General features: G+C 43.5%; 1 protein-coding gene and 1 non-coding gene across 2 annotated transcripts; both read right to left on the bottom strand.

Annotated features, from left to right (window-relative positions):
* Positions 1 to 4,867: 4,867 nt before the first annotated feature.
* LOC144697642 (uncharacterized) lies at positions 4,868 to 7,554 on the bottom strand. Its single transcript, XM_078569672.1, has 2 exons — positions 7,463 to 7,554; positions 4,868 to 6,041 (listed from the first exon to the last, which is right to left on the bottom strand). Exon 2 carries the CDS (start codon positions 5,727 to 5,729, stop codon positions 5,070 to 5,072), a length of 660 nt encoding a protein of 219 aa, XP_078425798.1. The 5' UTR covers positions 5,730 to 6,041; positions 7,463 to 7,554; the 3' UTR covers positions 4,868 to 5,069.
* Positions 7,555 to 18,724: 11,170 nt separating this feature from the next.
* trnan-auu (transfer RNA asparagine (anticodon AUU)) lies at positions 18,725 to 18,798 on the bottom strand. The gene has a single exon. It is a non-coding gene; the product is annotated as a tRNA-Asn (tRNA).

Below are 18,798 nucleotides of genomic sequence, written 5' to 3'. Positions count from 1 at the left end.
TTAAAGGTGCTATATAAACACAAATTGCTGTTGTTGATTTGGACATATATCACTGTTCCTTCATTGTCGCCGGGTGAATAACCTGTAACTCCTTACCGAGCAGCATTGTGGGAGTACCTTCACCACACGGACTGCAGCGGTTCAAGAAGGTCAAACATCATCTTCTCCACAGGCAACTGGGGATTGGCAATATTTGCTGGTCTTGTTAGTGAAAGGGCAGGGGAGTGGGACTAGCTGACTTGCTCTTGCAGAGCGCCAGCATCTGCACAATGGGATAAATGGCCTCCGTCTGTATTGTAATCATTCAATGCTTCTATGACTTGATGAGAAAGGACCTACACTGGAGGCCAGGGACCAACTTCTGTAACTGATACCCACCCTGATACAAACCGGCTCTTAATTGGTCTGTCTGTGTTTCTAGACTCGGTTCTGTGAGCAACACCTGCAATAAAATAATAGCAAAATGCTGCAGCTGCTGGAAATCTGAAATAAAAAGAGAAAATGCTAGAAATACTCAGCAGATCAGGCAGGATCTGTGGAGAGAAAGAAACAGAGTTAACATTTCAGGGTGTGCAGAATGGATTACAGGGAATAAAAATGGTGCAGAATTTGATGGTCAATATGAGCTCAGAAGTGGATTATAGCACAGGAAAAACAATTCCTGACTGTGAGAGATACTGTGGGAAGATAAAGCTGGTAAGACAGCAGCACATGGTCTGGGGATGGACAGTGGAGGAAACCTTATTTGGACACAATCAACACAAGTAACAGTTAAATGCCACACACAGCTAAAATGCACCCAGTATTAGAGACAGAGGAAGTTAGACAATGGCATATAGGTGATAGGGCGGGCAGTGGTGAAACAGAGCAAAAGATGGACATGGATTCAGATCCACAGTAAAGGAGCCACACTAGCCCCAGAGCGATGGAACCTCTAAAAGATAACAGAGCAGAGAACTAAAAGCTCCAAATTGTAGATGAATGGTCAAAAATATTCAACTCTGAAACAATTTCAGTTTTCAACTTTAAAATCTCCTGCTTGAACCTGTAGCTAGAAAAGATATCAGAAGCACTGGAGTCAGAGAAAAATCTCCCAGTTGAGGAAATACCCATGGAGCGGGGTCATGTCACCGTGTAATTGTCGATGTGTGATGATGTCACAGCGTAATTGTCGATGTGTGATGATGTCACACACACGAACACGGAACATCTGTGTCTGATCACCACACATTATGAAGGATGGGAGGGTCCTTGAGAGGGGGCAGAGGAGATTTATCAGAATGGGTCGAGGGATGAGGGATTTTAGTTGCAAGGTTAGGTTGGAGAAACTGGGATTCTTCTCCTTGGAGCAAAGTAGATTGAGGGAAGTTTTAACAAAAGGTGCACAAAATTATGAACGGTTTACATAAAGTAGTTAAAGAAAAGTTGTTCACAGTAGCAGATCGTGAAAGGATTATGGGTCACAGATTTAAGATTTTGGGTAAGATGTACAGGAGGGATGTGAGAAAGAAATGTTTGCACAGTGAATGGTCATGACCTGAAACTCAATGCTTACACTCAGAGGCCGATAGAATCCAGGTCCTGAATTTCTATCCTGGACTGAGTGTGGCAAGTTTGGGAATCGGTTTGTACAGAGCATTAAAAAAGGAGGATCCAGGTCCTGATCAATTGAGCGACTCTGTCAGATCTCAACCGTCTGTAAATCCTCTCCTTCTAACCCCCTGTAAAAGGAGTTTCCAAAATCCATCCCTGTCAGTCCAGGATAGAAATTCACATCTCCTCCTGATTCCTAGACCAGGATGATCGCGCATGCGCCCTGCTGCACATTGCCCCCTATAAAGATGGCGGCCGTTACCCGGGCCTGGCGAAGGGAGAAATCCAGACTTTTTTGGCCCGTTCTCTGCAAACACAAGACCGGTACCTTGTTATTTGGGGTCTGCGGCCTGCATTGTGTCTTTATGAAGCCTCCCTGCCCACTCCGCTGGCTCCATTCCTCCTCACACACCCACTAACTCTGTTAGTTTGCTCCGCTCGACATTCTCTCACCTGCTCTGAGCAGCTTTAGTCACAGACCAGCACTGCGCAAGCTCATGAAACGAGCCACACTGCGCATGCTCCAAGCACACACCGTAATACGCATGTGTATGGAGCTCCTGTTGTGAGGATAGGGCACATTCTGGCCCGTGTTGAAGGCTGGGTAATCAGGCTGCCATTGAGAGGTCGTTTTTTTGAATAGAAAATGATGTTTTGTGATCCGATGACGAACGAAGCCCAAGACCAATGTATAAAATTATTCAGTCAATTGGTATGACAAACAAATTGCATGGGTCCTCTGCCATAATACTGTCCCGGGTGTAAATAACTGCTTTAAAACCTCCTACATTTAGATGTGAACTCACTGGAGTCTCAGTAGGCGGTGTGAACAATTATTTTTTCTTCCCATACACAGAACATTTAAGCGCCGTCTTGTCAGTAAGAACGTCACAATTCAGCCGGTGAACAATCCTTTCACAATGTCATTTTACCCCTAAGTTCCAGGACCATTGCGCATGGATTTGGGAGTTAAGCATGATTTTAGAGACAGAAGAGTGGTCGGAGATTGGATGAGAATTGCAAGGATGTACTCGTGGGAGGGAGAGAAGCAGCAGAGGCAGCTGATCGGATTGTCTCAATCTGATTGACAAAGAAGCTCCATGAGCTCCTCACACCTGTTGGAGGTGTGGATGCAGGAGACAGGGGAGAGGGAGAGTCCGAAACAAGGACTAACTTGTGTTAGAGATGTTTTTAAAAATTCAACATCCTCTGTGTTTGACAGAATGTTGATTTATTTGATCTTTATCCAGAATATTAACCTTATAACTGGGCTGGTGTTTATTAACATCAGCTGAAACAGACCCCAATGGGTATAGTTCATTCTTGTACATTATTAACAGCAAAATCCAATCACTGTAGTTCGTTGTGAAGTTGTTGGTGTTTCAGCAGGTGGGATGACTGAATGCGTACCTTCCCACACTCGGTGCAGGTGTACAGCTTCTCCCCAGTGTGAGAGCGCTTGTGTAGAGAGAGGTGGGATGATTGCCTGAATCCAGTCCCATAAAGAAGGCATCTGAACGGTCTCTCATCAGTATGAATACATTGCTGGTGGATCAGTTCCTGAGAACTTGTAAAGCACTTCCCACAGTCTTGAAATTTAAAAGCTCTCTTTGATGTGCAATCAGGTTGGATAAATTAATGAATCTTTTTCCATACAGCGCAGATGAATGGCCTCTCCCCAGTTTGAACTCGTTGGTGTGTCTGCAGGTGGGATAACGGAGTGAATCCCTTCTGACACTTTAAGCAGTTAATGGCCTCTCCCCAGTGTGAACGCTCCGATGAGTTTCCAATTTCGATGGGTAAATGAATCCCTTCCCAGTGTCAACATTTGCACAACTGCTTTCAGTTGTGCCTGCATTTATGTTTTGAGCAGGCCAGATGATCGGCTGAAACCTCATCCGCATGCAGAACACTGTGAATGGTGCTTTCTTTTCCCATTTTCAAAATCCCACAATTCTCTGCGGCCCAGAAACCGCTCTGTCCAATAGAGACGCCCTCTGAAGAAGGCTCGAAACTGCTGTCGGGCATCGCCAGGGCCAGGGACATAAAAGTTCATTCACAAATGTTCCAAAAACAGATACATTATAATCACCAGGAAAGGCTAAACAGCCTGAAGCTCTTTTCTCTGGAAAAGAGAAGGCTGAGAGATGACCTGATAGAAATAGGATAAAGAATGGAGTTGGTAGCTCAGGAATGAAAACAATGGCTTCAATCTTCCCAAAATTTAATTGGAGAAAATTTCTGCACATCCACAAACAGTCTGAAAATTTAACAAAAGTGGAGAAGTGGAGAGAGGTGGTGGTGAGGTAGAACTGGGCACTGTCAGTCTACACGTGATAACTGACACTGTGTTTTCAGATGATGTCGCTGTGGGGAGAATGTTGATGAGAAATAAAAGGGAACCAAGGCTGGATCCTCTGGGGACACCAAAGGTAACTGTGGGAGTGGGAAGGGAAGACATTCCAAGCGATTCTCTGACTATGATTAGATAGAGAAGAATGGAACCAGGAGAGAGCAGCTCCACCCAGCTGGACGACAGTGGAGAAGTGTTGGAGCAGAATGGTGTGGTCAACCTTGTCAAAGGCTGCAGGCAGGTCGAGAAGGGATAGTTTACCTTTATCACAGTCACATAGGATGTCATTGATGGCTTTGATCTGAGCTGTTTCAGTGCAGTGGTGGGGCAGAAAGCTGATTGGAGAGATTCAGACAGGGAGTTCTGGGAAAGATGGAGACGGATTTGGGAGGTGTGAACACTTTTCAAGAGTTCAGAGAGGAACTGGGGATTGAAGATGGGTCAATACTTTGCAAGGACAGGAGAGTTAAGTCATTGTTTTTTGAGGAAAGTGTGATGATTTGAAGGAGAGAGGGATAGTACCAGAAGAGAGAGAACTGTGAACAATATCAGTGAACATGGGGAAGTTGGGGGATCAGCAGTTTAGTGGGAATAGGGTCGATGGAGCAGGAGGTGGGTCTCATGGACAAGATGACCACTGAGAGGGCAGGAAGGGAGATGGGGGAGAAGCTAATGAAAGATGTGGGTTCACGGCTTGGACAAGGTGAAACATTAAAGAGACAGTTTGTCCCGGTGGGCTAGTGGAAGGGAGGGAAGCAGCAGAGGCAGCTGATCGGATTGTCTCAATCTTAGTGACAAAGAAGCTCCATGAGCTGCTTACACTTGTTGTTACAGGTGAGGATGGAGGAGAGAAGGGAGAGGGAGCGCCCTTCCAGAGAAACTAACTTGTATTAGAGATATTAACAAGACTCAATATGCTATATTTAACACAAATATATTTTATTTGTCCTTATCCAGAATATTAGCCCCAATAACTGAGCTAGAGTTTATTAACATCAGCAGAAACAGACTACAATGAACAAGGTTCAGTCCTGGATGTGATTAACAGCAATGTCCTGTTTGTTATTTGTGAACTCGCTGGTGTCTCATCAGTTGGGATGACCAGGTGAATCCTTTCCCACACTCAGAGCAGCATCTCCTCAGTGTGAATTCGCTGGTGCTTCAGCAGGTCAGACGATACAGCGAATCCCTTCCCACATACAGGACAGATGAACGGCCTCTCTCCAGTATGAATTCGCTGATGTCTCAGCAAGTGGGATGACTGTGTGAAGCCCTTCCCACAGTGGGAGCAGGAGAACTGTCTCTCCCCAGTGTGAATTCGCTGGTGTCTCAACAGATCGGATAAATTAACGAATCCCTTCTCACACTTGGAGCAGATAAATGGTCTCTCCCCAGTGTGAACTCGCAGGTGTGTCAGCAGGTTGGATAAATGAGTGAATCGCTTCCCACACTCGGAGCAGGTAAACGGCCTCTCACCAGTGTGAACTCGCTGGTGTGTCAGCAGGTTGGATAACTGAGTGAATCCCTTCCCACACTCGGAGCAGGTAAATGGCCTCTCCCCAGTGTGAACTCTCTGGTGTGTCAGCAGGTAGGATAACTGAATGAATCCCTTCCCACACACGGAGCAGGTAAATGGCATCCTCACAGAGTGAATTCGCTGGTGCCTCAGCAGATTGGATGCCCGAGTGAATCCCTTTCCACACTCGGAGCAGGTGAATGGCCTCTCTTCAGTGTGAATGAGCTGGTGGCTCAGGAGGGTGGATGAATCAACAAATCCCTTCATACATACAGAACAAGTGAAAGGCCTCTCCCCAGTGTGAGTGCGCTGGTGAGTATCCAGCCTGGATGGATAATTGAATCCTTTCCCACAGTCTCCGCATTTCCATGGTTTCTCCCCACTGTAACTGCATTTACGTTTTGACAGGCCAGATGATCAGCTGAAGCCTCGTCCACACACAGAACACGTGTACGGTTTCTCCCCACGGTGAACGGTGCTTTTTCCGTCCATGTTCAAAATCCAATGAAATTCAATTTACGACTAATTGTGCGACACTGTTAGATTCTGATGAAACATTGGGTTTCCCAATTGAAAATTCTAGGGAAATAGTTTAAATAGACAAAAGTGAATGAGAGAGAAACCACAATAACACAAAAACAGGTTGTGACATTGAGTTGAATGAATCTGGTAATTTTTGGGGCCGGCATTAGGAAAAAGTGACCATGAAAACTGCTGGATGGTAATATAAACCCAACTGGCTCACTAATGTCCTTCAGGGAAGGGAACCTGCCAACTGGTCAGGGACTATACAAAACACCAGCATCTACTGGGGGAAATAGAGAGGGAGATGGGAGAGGCAGGGGGTGAAGGAAAGAGACTTTATGCATCTGCAATTCTACCAACATCTCCCAAACCCTCATCCTCCATCCCCTAGAAGGACCAGGGGAGATGTATGTGAACACCATCACCTCCAAGTTCCCCTCCAAGTCACACACCATCCTGACTTGTTTAACATCCAGTGTTGGATGAACAGAAATTTCCTCCATTTAAATATTGGGAAGATTGAAGCCATTGTCTTCAGTCCCTGCTACAAACTCCACTCCCTAACCATCAATGACATCCATCTCTCTGACAACTCTGAGGCTGAGCCAGACTGTTCACAATCTTAGTGTCATATTTCACCCTAAGCTGAGCTTCTGACTACATATCACTAAGACCGCCTATTTCCACCTCAGTAACTTTGCCAATAAAATAATAGCTGCTGGAAATCTGAAATAAAAAGAGAAAATGCTGGAAATACTCAGGTCAGGCAGTATCTGTGGAGCGAGAAACACAGTTAACATTTCAGGGGGCGCAGAATGAACTACAGGGAATAAAAATGATGCAGAATCTGATGATCAATATAAGCTCAGGAGTAGAAGAGAGATGGACTATATCGCAGGAAAAACAATTCCTGACTATGAAAGACATGGTGGGAAGCTATAGCTGGTAAGCCAGCAGCATATGGTCAGGGCAGCAGTTGGCAGAAGTAACCGTAAAATGCTAAACAGAGCTAAAATACACCCACTATTAGAGACAGAGGAAGTTAGACAACAGCAGAGAGGTGATCAGGGAGGGCATAGGTGAAACAGAGCAATGGATGGACACAGAATCAGATTCACAGTAAAGGAGTCACACCAGCCGCAGAGCTGTCGGACCTCACACAGATAACAGAGGACTAAAAGCTCCAAGTTGTAGATGAATTGTCAAAACTACTCACCTGTGAAACAATTTAACTCTTTTCAGCTTTATAAACTCCTGCCGGAGACGGTAGCTGGAAAGATATCAGAAGCACTGAAGTCAGAGAAAAATCTCCCAGTTGAGGAAATACCCAGGGAGCGGGGTGATGTCACCGTGTAATTATCGGTGTGTGCTGATGTCAGTGTAATTGTCGATGTGTGCTGATGTCAGTGTAATTCTCGATGTGTGATAAAAAATTTTACACAATGAGTGATAATGACCTGAAACTCATTACTTACTCTCAAAGGCTGATGAATCGAGTGAGCCTTTCAGATCTTGATCTGATGTTTGGTTTGAGTTTCCCGTCTGCGAATCATTCCCATGTGATATCCTATGAAAAGATTATAAAACAATCAATCACTGTCAGTCAAGAACAGAAATTGAGAAATATTTCTCTTGGTTTGAGTTGGCTGTGTGTAAATCCTCCCCTTCTAACCCCCTGTAAAAGGAGTTTCCAAAATCCATCCCTGTCAGTACAGGATAGAAATGCACAATATTGTCTCCTCTTGATACCTGGACCCAGGATGACCGCGCATGCGCATTGTTGCACAGCCGCGCCGCCGGCCCGAGCAGAGAGAGAGATCCAGTCATTTCCGGTCTGTTCGCTGCAAACGCGGGGCCTGTAGTTTCTTATTAAGGCTCTGCGGGCTGCACCAAGTGTTTATGAAACCTCCCTGCCCACTCCGCTGGCTCCATTCCTCCCCCAAACCCACTAACTCTGTTATTCTGCTCCAGTCGCCATTTTCTCATCCACTCTACGGCTCCAGTCACAGGACAGCACCGCGCATGCTCAGCTAAGAGCCCGCAATGCGCAGGTGCGAATCAGACTCCGCAGTGCGCATGCGTAAGACCCTAGCGCTCTGGATAGGGCACATTCTGTCCCGCATTGAATGCTGGGTGGGAGGACGTAATTACATATCCAATAAATTGTTACGATCCGATGGTAATTGCAGCTTTATGGTCAAGATTTAAATTATACAATCAATTGATACAATAAATTGCATCGGCCTCTACCATGCTTCTGTCCTGGGTGTAATTAACAACAAAACAAACCGCTACAGTTAGATGTGGATTGACTGGATTCTTCGCAGGTGAGGTGAAGAAGTGATTTCTCCTTCCATACACCAAACATTTAAACTCCGTCTTGTCAGTAAGAATGCGCCTATTGCGGAGCAAATCCTTTGAACTTTTATAGCTGGATTGTTCACTGGTGGCCAAACTGAGTAAATGCCTCCACACGCATGAAATCTCTGAATTTTCTCCATCAGATGTGACTGCTGCTGTGTCAACTAATCAGATGATCGAGTAAACCTTTTTCCATAATTAGCTGCTGAATGAAGTTTTCACAGTGTGACTTTACCTAGGCGTGTCCAGCACAGACTTGGATCTCTAATCCTCTGGCAATGGGCTCTACATTCTATTATGAAGAAAAAAAGGAAAGCGATGCTGTAAATCTGAAATAAAAACAGAACATTTTCGAATTATAAACAGGGCTGGTAGAGTCTGTGGAGAGACATAGTTTTCATTTCAGGTCTGTGACTGGTCAGTGGAATTGTACTGAATCAGTGCACAGATCTGAAAGTATAATTCTGGTTCTCAATCCACAGAAATTCCCAGATTTTCTGAGTATTTCCATCATTTTGTGCTTTTATCTCTGATTAAAGACGTTGCTTCTGAATTGGACATTGGATTTCCTGGTGACCAACTTTTATTTATTCTTGTCTATCCGCAAGTAGAAGCATCTTCCAAACCCTTTCAGAATATTAAAGGCTTCGATCATGTCATCCATCATCCTGTTTACTAGAGAAAACATGTTTAATCAATTCAATCGTTGTTGAATGTTAAAACTTTTCAGTTCTAACATCACTCCAGTAAATCTTTATTGTACCTACTCCAGTGCTTCTAGATTCATCTTATAATATGGAGACGGAGCTAATCTGAGTATCAAACTGATAATTGCCCCCAAATGCCTAAATTGGAAGGATCAGCAATGCAGTGGGAGAGAGGAACATGGTTCCAAGCTGTTATTCACCAACCTCTATTTCGGCCATTTTCCCATCAGCAGAACTTAAAATGAAATGAACACATCCAATAAAAAGATTTAGAAAGTTGGTGTTAGTTTTGTTTGTGACACATTCCCTCGGGTATTCAGTAAATGCTGCTCGGAGGTTAGGGACCGGGATATAATCTACCTGCGTTACCTTGAGCCTGTGTTCAGTGAATTGGGAGGTTTGGCCCGGGTTGGAGTATCTTGTGTTCCAGGGATGGGCAGTAACCCGCTCATTGAAGCTGCAGTCGCTGCTTTCTGCTGACAGCGGGTGATTGGAGAGTGCGGGGCTGGAATATTGCTGCTTTTCTGCTTTTCCCTGTCTCACTCACCGTGGAGCTGAGGAAGAGAGAATAACTGATGGGTTTGTTTGAATCCAATAATTCTATAGATTTCGGATGGGCTCGATGTCGGCCTAAATGTTTTTTTCATTATATTGCAGATTAATATTCGTGAACATTGACCAGGACACATGGCTGTGAGTTCAAGCGCCTCCTCATTTTTCTCAGTCGAAATATACAATCTAATATATTTTGCTGTACAACCTGTTACAGAGATTGTTATAGAAAAGAGGGAAAGGTTTGCTACAGCTATACAAAGCCCTGGTTAGATCACACCTGGAGCACTGTGAATAGATCTAGGAGCGGCATCTTTTAAGGATCAATATTTACCTTGAAAGTTTCAGAGGAGCCGCATTGATGAGGTTGGTGGGTTTTGGAAATTGGAAGTTGTCCATCCGCAGCTTGTGGCACTATTTCACCTCACTGTTCACTTCATGTTCATGTCTAATACACTCGATGCTGTTATTGGCTGAACGAGTCTTCTGTGTTTTAACTAAACATGCTATTATTTTGTAGGAAGAACGACGAGAGACAGTGTAAATTGCAGGGTTCTGGAGAAAGGTCAGGTAATGGCAATGCTAGGACGGGCAGAAGGCCCACTTTCCCTGCTGTAACCATTCTATGATTTTAAACAAATAATATTAGCATGTTAGCAAGTTCTGTAGTTGTGGCCCAGTGTTTAAGGTGAATGGGTTTAAAATCCATTGGGGCCTCCTGACGTTGGTTTGAATCTTGCTGACTGTGCTTCTCGTTATTTCTGCTTGACTGTAGAATTAATTCTCATTCAAATAGAAGAAAAACCATCCAAACAAATCCATTTCTGTGTCAGTCTTCTGCAAGTCTCCTGTCGGATATGAAACAAAAACTGAGCCAAGTTGGTGACATCTTGTTTTCTGGGCGTTTGTCTCTCCTTAGGCCTCTGTCACACTCGGTGTATCCGTCTGTGTGTGTTCCTCTGTATGTGCCAATGTGCTTCAGTTCCCCAAGGGGTTGAACACATTTTACCAGCCCAACTTCATTTACTTTAGTTGTGCAACTTCATTTTAAAATGTTACAAGGAAAAGCTCTCAGGGTAAAAGATGAAAGAGGAGTTTGTCTATTTCTCTGTATGTTAAACTGCAACAATTTATATTTATAAAGCGCCTTTAACCTAATGAAACATCACAAAGTGTTCCCCAGGATCATTATATAACAAAGTGTGACACCGAGTCACATATTCGGTCAGATGACTAACAGCTCTGTCAAAGGCCAAGAACTGTATTAATGGAGGAAGCTATCGATTTCATGTTCCAGATAACAGCAATGGTTCTTCTCGTTGGCTCATTGTGTTCAACCTGAACAGACCATTTGGTCAGAGAAATTTATCTCTGGTGAAAGGGATCGGGAATGAAAAAATGCCAAAATCAGCCTTCATGAGCCAAATTTCCAGCCCTGTTAGCAGCTTCCCTGATGGCCGACTGGTTAGGGTTCAGCACTTTCACTGCTGCACCTCAGGTTTGATACCCTGTCAGGAAATTGAGATTTACTGCCCTTGGGCGAACTGTTAAAACCAATGTTATTGTCTTCCTGGCTGAAAGCAACACAAAACATCTCTGTCAGAGTTAGGGGAGTGAGAGTTAAAGTTTCACATCAGAGCTGGAAATGTCACACGTGCAACAAGTCAAGAAGAGATCCAGAGGGTGTGAAAATGAAAGAGAAGGGCTGTGAGGGATTACAAAGCACTGACTATAGAGCTGGTGGTGCACAGCAGAATATTATTCCTGTATTACCCATGTTACTTGCAGCTCTAATTTCCTGATTTATTACAGTGCCCAACATTGCCACTGCAGTTTGGTGACCAATAAACAACTCACACCAATGCTTGTTGCCACTTGCCCGTTTCTTAGCTCCACCAAAATTGATTCGACATCTTGATCTTTCAATCTAAGACCCTCTCTCACGAAAGTACCGATCTTGTCGTTATTTACTGTGCGACCCCGCCTCCTTTCCCTTTTTGCCCATCCTTCCTAAATTACGAATACCCTTGAATATTCAGATCAATAACACTGCTCTTTGAAAGCAGCACTCAGGGCCGAATGGCCTCTTTATTTGCTGTACCTTTCTGTCATTTTGTGATTCCTAACACCCCGGTTGCATCTCTCTAAGTTATTCTGGCATTTCATAGCTCAATCTAGCGAGATGTACATCTTGCCCTTCTATCCAACACTTTGAATTCCAGACAGTAAACAGATTAGGAACTGAATTTGAAACCAGACTAGTACAACTGCAGATATGATCTGAACCATTCACTCAAGTTTCAAACTCGCAGTGTTTGCACTTGAGCATTTACCTTCTTGTATATCTACTGAACAAAATAAGCTCATTCCGATTCTTCACATTGAAAATCAGTTCAAAATAATTTCAAAGTTTAACAACATACACAAGAATGTGGATAATTGATACTGTGCACATTCCTATGATCAGTGTCTGGGACAATCAGGTCCTGTGAACCCTTTTCGTGTCTTACATTCCCATTCCCTGATTTCCAGGGAAAGATTGGGTTCATAAACTGGATGGGTGGGTAGTCCCTGGCTAGGTCAGTCCTCTTCCAGAGAGTATATAAGAGTTATTGCTGGGACAGCAGATTTTCGTCCCTACTGCCATTAGTGATGATCACAAGATTTTTTTATTGAAAACAAATTTCACCATTTGCCATGGTGAGATTTGATCCCTAGAATCCCAAACCAGTGAAAGTACCACTGTGCCACGGCCTCCTACCAAGGTAAACGCGTTTAGAATTTGATGTGTGTCAGTTACTTTCAGTGATGAATTTCTGCCGTGTGTTCCCTTGTCAGTTTCACAGGAGCCGCAGTGATGAGGTTAGTGGGTTTTGGAAATTGAAAGTTCTACATGAGCAGCTTGAACAGCGAGTCGAACAAGTGCCAGCTGAAATCGAATTGTACGGTTTGTGTGCGGTGTTTCATTTTAACAGGAAGGACGAGGAGAGACAGATTCAAAATAAATTGCTTTGAGGAAAAAGACGAGGGTTATGGAATGAGTTAAACTGCTCTTCCAGAGAGCCGACACGGACAAGAATGTTCTCCTTCTCTCCTGTAGCCACCCATGATTTTATACTAACAACATCACCCTGTGCATTGAGTCAGTCGTGGTGACTGACTGGTGAAGGTGATGGAGTCCAAATCCATTGGGGTTTCCCGTTCTCATTATTCCTGGTTTTAACTCTGTGTTTACAGAGTTAATTATCGGTTACATTGAATCAAGTCCATCCAAACACTGGGGCGTTTTCCTATTTCTGTTCATTCACGAAAATATTCACGAAACTTCTAGTCGGAAATGGAACAAAAACGGAGCCATGTTGGTGTCAGGCTTGCTTTCTGGGTGTTTGTCTCTCCTTAGAAACAAACCCTTGTCCTCTGTCACTCTCGGTGTATATGTCTGTGTCTGTTCCTCTGTGTGTGTCAATGTGGTTCAGTTCATCATTTTTACCATCCAAACATTGTTTACGATAGTTTTGTGGCTTCAGATTAAGATGGTCCAGAGAAAACAAAAGCGCTGATTTATAAGATGCAAGAGGACATTTATTTCTGTTTCTTTTTGGGTGGAGACTGTTCAGCTACTAAATGCCCGGATGTTACAAAGCGGAGGATGATTGAAGTTTTCACATGATCTTATGAAGTAGTTGAGAATGCCCGAGGGGCCGAATGGCCTATTCCTGATTATATTTTTCCCACACTCTAATTCAGAGCCGATGCCGGTCGAGGCAATGGTTGTTTCTGCTCTAAATGTGGTACTGAGTCGCCGAATGGGCTAAGATGCTGGCCGAGGCTTTCCTGCTTTGGGCTCCAGTCCCGCGGCTGTTAAACTTTGTTGTTTGAGACGCTTCCAAAAAATCCTCCATGCGGCCAGGGGACGGCTGATCTGTGCAGTGTTGCATTTTGTTTGGGAGAATGGGGAGAGGTGGTTGGGGCAATGGCACGGACTGAAAATCTTCTTTCTCTCTTACTCCCTGTATCCATTCTATTATTTTATACAAACAATAGCGAACTTTCACTAGGTATTGTGGCGAATTGGTTAAACTGATGGACTAGGAATCGGCTGGAGTTTTCTCACGCAGGTTTGACCCCTGTCGTTTATGCTTCTTATCATTCCTGATTTTAACTGACGGTCTGTGGAATGAATTATAGGTTAAATTGAATAAAAAACATCCAAATGCCCCGTGTTCCTTATTTCTGATCATCTGCAAACATTCACTAAATTCACAATTGGAAATGGAAGAGTAACTGACCACTCCTGGTCAACCAATCATAACTGCTCTTTGACAGCAGCACACCAGGGCCAAGTGCCTCTTTCTTTGCTGTAACTTTCTATAATTTTCCAACACACCATGGATTCTTTTCCCAGTCATTCTGCCATTTTATAACCCATTCTGTCGAAATGTACTTTGTTACCTTGTGTCCTGTCCTTCTGAAGTCAAGACCCGGAGTGAATTCAGTGATAAGTTTTCTTGTCATTTCTAACATGAGATTTGGAGCCAGACCAGTTGATTGAGTTTAAATGGTGCCAACCCTTCACTGCAGCTCATTATGTTTTTGAGTGGAGATGATTTCTGTTTGTTACGAAGTGCAGGATGATCTGATGAACTGACGGAGCAGGTTTGAGGTTCCAAATGATCTATTCTTACTCTGAAACAAGAACAAAAAATGCTGGAAAAACTCAGCAGGTCTGACAGCATCTGTGGAGAGAAAGACAGAGTTAACGTTTCGAGTCCGCATGACTCTTCTTCAGAACTAAAGGGAAGTAGGACTTCATATTTCTAATTCCCTTTAGCTCTGAAGAAGAGTCATACAGACTCGAAACGTTAATTCTGCCTTTCTCTCCACAGATGCTGTCAGACCTGCTGAGTTTTTCCAGCATTTTTTGCTTTTGTTTAAGATTTCCAGCATCCGCAGTATTTTGCCTATTCCTACTCTATTTGCTTTTATTCTATTTCAGTGCCAAAACTTGTGAAGGAAATGATTTGTAAATTTCGCCCAGCACGGCTGGGCGGGCAAAGGCGTTGGTTTAAGGTATTTATGGAGTCGTGAGTTCGTGCCCCACCGCTGCTAAACATTTAGCAGCCCCATTAGCACAAGCAGGTGCCACCTCATATTGAATGCACGGTGTTGAATTTTGACAGGAAGAACGAGGAGAGTTGCTGTGGGGAAAAGGTGGGGTGTGGAATTACAGTAGTTGAGTTGCTATTCCAGAGAGACAACATGCTGAATGACCGTCTGATGTAGCCATCTGTGACTTTATACAAACTGCAATGATGTCAGTGTCAGTCTTGTGTTGATGGCGGAGTGGTTAAGGGGATGGGGATGGAATTCTGTGGGATCTCCTCACAGAGGCACAGATCCTACCGGCTCCAGTTCTCATCATTCCTGATTTTAATAAGGTACCCGTGGAATTAATTATTGGCTAAACAGAATCAAAACCACGCAAACACTCCCGTGGTTTCTTCCTTCCATTCGTCTGTGTGAGTGTCAATGTGGTTCAGTTCCCCAAGGGATTGGACACATTTTTAACAGAACAAACTTCACTCACATTAGTTGTGCAAATTCAGATCAAAAAATATCAGGGTGAAAGTTGTAAGAGAAGCTTGTCTCCTTCTCTATATGCCTCATTACAACAACAGCTTACATTTAGATAGCGCCTTTAACGTAATGAAACCTCTAAAGATGGTTGACAGGATCATTATGTAACAGAGTCTGACACTGACACACAGAAGGAGATGTTAGGCCAGATGAACAAAAGCTTGGTCAAAGAGGTAGGTTTTAAGGAGAGTCTTAAAGGGGGAAAGTGAGGTAGAGGCAGAGAGGTTTAGCGAGGGAATTCCAGAGCTTGGGGCCTCGGTAACTGAAACCACGGTCACCAATGGTGGAGCGATTCTCATAGGGAATGTACATGAGGCCAGAATTAGAGGAGCACAGATATCTCAGAGACCTGTGGGGTTCGAGGAGATTACAGAGATAGGGAGGGTCGAGAACAAGGAGAGATTTGAACACAAGGCGAAGAAAGTTTGAAGTAAATGCATTCTTTGACTGGGAGCCAATGTAGGTCAGCGAGTAGAGGGTGATAGGGGAATGGGGCTTGCTGTGAGTGAAGACACGGGCAGCAGTTTTGGATGACCTCAATTTACGGAGGGGAGAATGTCCACTTACATTCCAGAACTGACATTCTGCTGGATCAGCACTGCCCTGTTTCCAAGACCAATATTGATCCTTTATAAGGTGCCGTTCCCAGGGCTACACACAGTCCTCCAGGTGTGATCTAACCAGGGCTTTGTTTAGCTGTAGCAAACCTTTCCCTCTTTTCTATAACAGCTTCTGTAACAGGTTGCACAACAAGGTGAATTACATTGTATATATCAACTGAGAAAAATGAGGAGGTGCTTGGTCAGAATAAACTTCATTTAAATATTCATGAGGAAATCAATTGCATAAATAAATATTTCTTTTTATCCCGAAGACAACATATGAATCCCCAGTTCAACTCTCCGTGTCATTGGGTCAGGGAAACTTTGTTAATTTTCACACACTGAGCGTGGACACTGCAGAAGCTCCTGCGCCTCTTTCAATATTGTTTTTCTTAACACAGAGTTTTCAAAAAGGAATTGGGTAATTATTTGAAATGGAAAAAAAAACTGCAGGGTTATGAAGGACGAGAATGATATTGGATCTAAGTGGATAGCTCTTTGAAGAAAGCACACAGACGATGGGTCGAATGGCCTCCTTATGAGCTGTGTCAGTTTACAATTAGATCAATTTCTCTGCAACATTCCAAAATGTCCCATCCCAGTTCTATTCCTGTAAAACAGGATCTTGCAGTGCAGCAGGTCTACAAAGTTTGAAATTCTATCCAAGTCCCTTTGGCTTTTTCTCGCACATTGTTTCTGTGGTGTAGCGGTCTCGGCAGCGATGTCCATATCCTATAAATGAACAAATAAACAAGTAGCGTTTATCACATTCACTTCAGATGTGCAAGGTCACCGGTTCGAAAGCTGGCAAAAATATTATCAAAACTGAATCATCTAATTGTGAGAAGTTGTACAATTCCTGTTTCTTGCTAAACAGTAGCCGAATACATTATCTCACAGCCATGTGACACTGGCACTTCACCAGGCTTTGAATGATTTTCTCCAAAAGGCACGGTTATGAGAAAGAGACAGAAAAAGAGACGAATTACAGTAAGATAGTTCGCACGTGTGTGAAGTGTTGAATGACCTGCTGATGTGCTCTGTCATTTTATGATTCTAATGTTAGATCAATTTCTCTGCCGCATGGCTATGTTTTTCAGCCGAATTGTACTTCCACAAAACAGGGCTCGGAAGTGCAGTAAGACTGCACGGCTTGATATTCTAAGTTGGTCCCTGTGGTTCTGCCCATTGTTTCTGTAGTTGCCAATTGGTTATCACGTACATGCAAAAGGCCCCCTGTCTGGAAATGGGTAGAAACATTATTGAAATTTACACATCCAAGTGTGAGGGAAAGTTCCATAATTCACATTTGTTGTTGAATATTAACTGAATATAGTATCTCGCCGCCACATTAAATCTGCCCTTCGCCAAGCTGCAAAAAGCGTTCTCAAAACCAGGAGTGGTGAAACTGACTAGGCACAAAAAAACTAGCAGTTCCTTTCCTCAACAACAGAAATTAATGAGTTTACAAATATAAATTCACAGTTACTTACTGACTGAAAGATGACTACCAGTGTGATCCAATGACTAGTGTCATCCTAAAGACAGATGCAACTGATATTGTGATTGAACACGAGCCATTGGGAGAGATGGTACAAAATTACTTTGTATCGCGCTTCCTCATGGATCTTCATTCTTTCATGAGCATCGTTAGCCAACATATTTGGACACCCCCAAATCCCCTTGAGCTGTGTAACTTGTTAAACCATTTCAGAGGGTAGTTGAGAATCAATCACATCACCGTGGTTCTGTTCAGACCAGATAAGGACGACCGATTGAATTCCCTAAAGGACTGGTCAATCACATGGGTTTGTATGGCAGTCAGTGATAGTTTCATGGTCATCATGACTGAGAAAATACTGAGGACATGTCAGATCAGAATAAACCTCTTTTGTAAGTTCACCGTGAAATGAATTGCATAAATAACTTATGTTTATGTCGAAAACTGCAGAAAGAACCCTAGTCCAAACCTTAATTTCATTGGTTAAGGGACATATTCATTGAGGCAAACTGCATGGATTCTGCAGAAACTCCTTCATCAAAAGGGAATTTGGCGATGGATGAAATGGGGAAAATTCTGATACATGGAAAGAGAGAAGGAAATTGGGGCTAATTGGCAAGATCTTTGTAAAAAAAAATGATATAAATAAAATGGGTAGAAGGTCCTCTTACTGCGCTGCGCCATTTGATGATGACATTGTTGATCAGTCTGTCTCCAGCATTCCTAATGAGAACAGCCGAACTCCATTTCTTCAAAACAAAGACCCAAAGTGCTGCTGCATGACGTCACAGTTTAACATTCCAGACAGCTCCATTGGGATCCAGGCAGAGAAATGTTCCTGTAGCGTTGTGGTTACCCTGCTAATTTTGCATGTGCAAGTTACTCCATTCGATGCTCGGGGAAAACATTATCACCCAGCTGTGTGGAAAAGTTGCATCGCTCCCATTCTTGTTTGTTGTTGAATATGAACTGAATGCTGGATCTTGCAGCCACATTAGATTCGCTCTTCACCATTTCTGAAGATAACATTCAGCAGAATATGAAGATGTTTCCACTGGTAGCGGGTGACTGGAGAGTGCGGGGCTGGAATATTGTTACTTGTTCCTGTCTCACTCACTGTGGAGCTGAGCAAGAGCGACTAATTGATGGGCTTGTTTCAATCCAATAGCCTCGTTGATCTGTATTGATTTTGATTGGGGTACATGATCGTCCATATTTTTTGTTATATCTGAAATGATAAACAAAGCTTGGTGTGGGAGCTCAGTCGGTGAGAGCCGAGCTTGAAACTTGGGGGTGAGGGATTTTCTTGTGATTTCAGGGGCCCAGAACAAACCAGAGCGTTAATGAGTAATAGTGGAGAGAAAACAGTTATAGCTTCGTCTCTGGGTGGTTTTGAACCACCAACCTTTCGGTTAATAGCTGAATGCGCTGACCAACTGTGCCACAGAGAC

This window comes from Cetorhinus maximus, chromosome 23, assembly GCF_964194155.1.
Source record: "Cetorhinus maximus chromosome 23, sCetMax3.hap1.1, whole genome shotgun sequence".
In the NCBI taxonomy this organism is placed as follows: domain Eukaryota; kingdom Metazoa; phylum Chordata; class Chondrichthyes; order Lamniformes; family Cetorhinidae; genus Cetorhinus; species Cetorhinus maximus.
The sequence above is the reverse complement of the archived record's forward strand: the minus strand, read 5'-3'. Positions and strand labels throughout refer to the sequence as shown.

Coding starts and splice junctions, on each gene's coding strand:
- LOC144697642 (XM_078569672.1), bottom strand. CDS start 5,729: ATGAAGGGATTTGTTGATTCATCCACCCTCCTGAGCCACCAGCTCATT.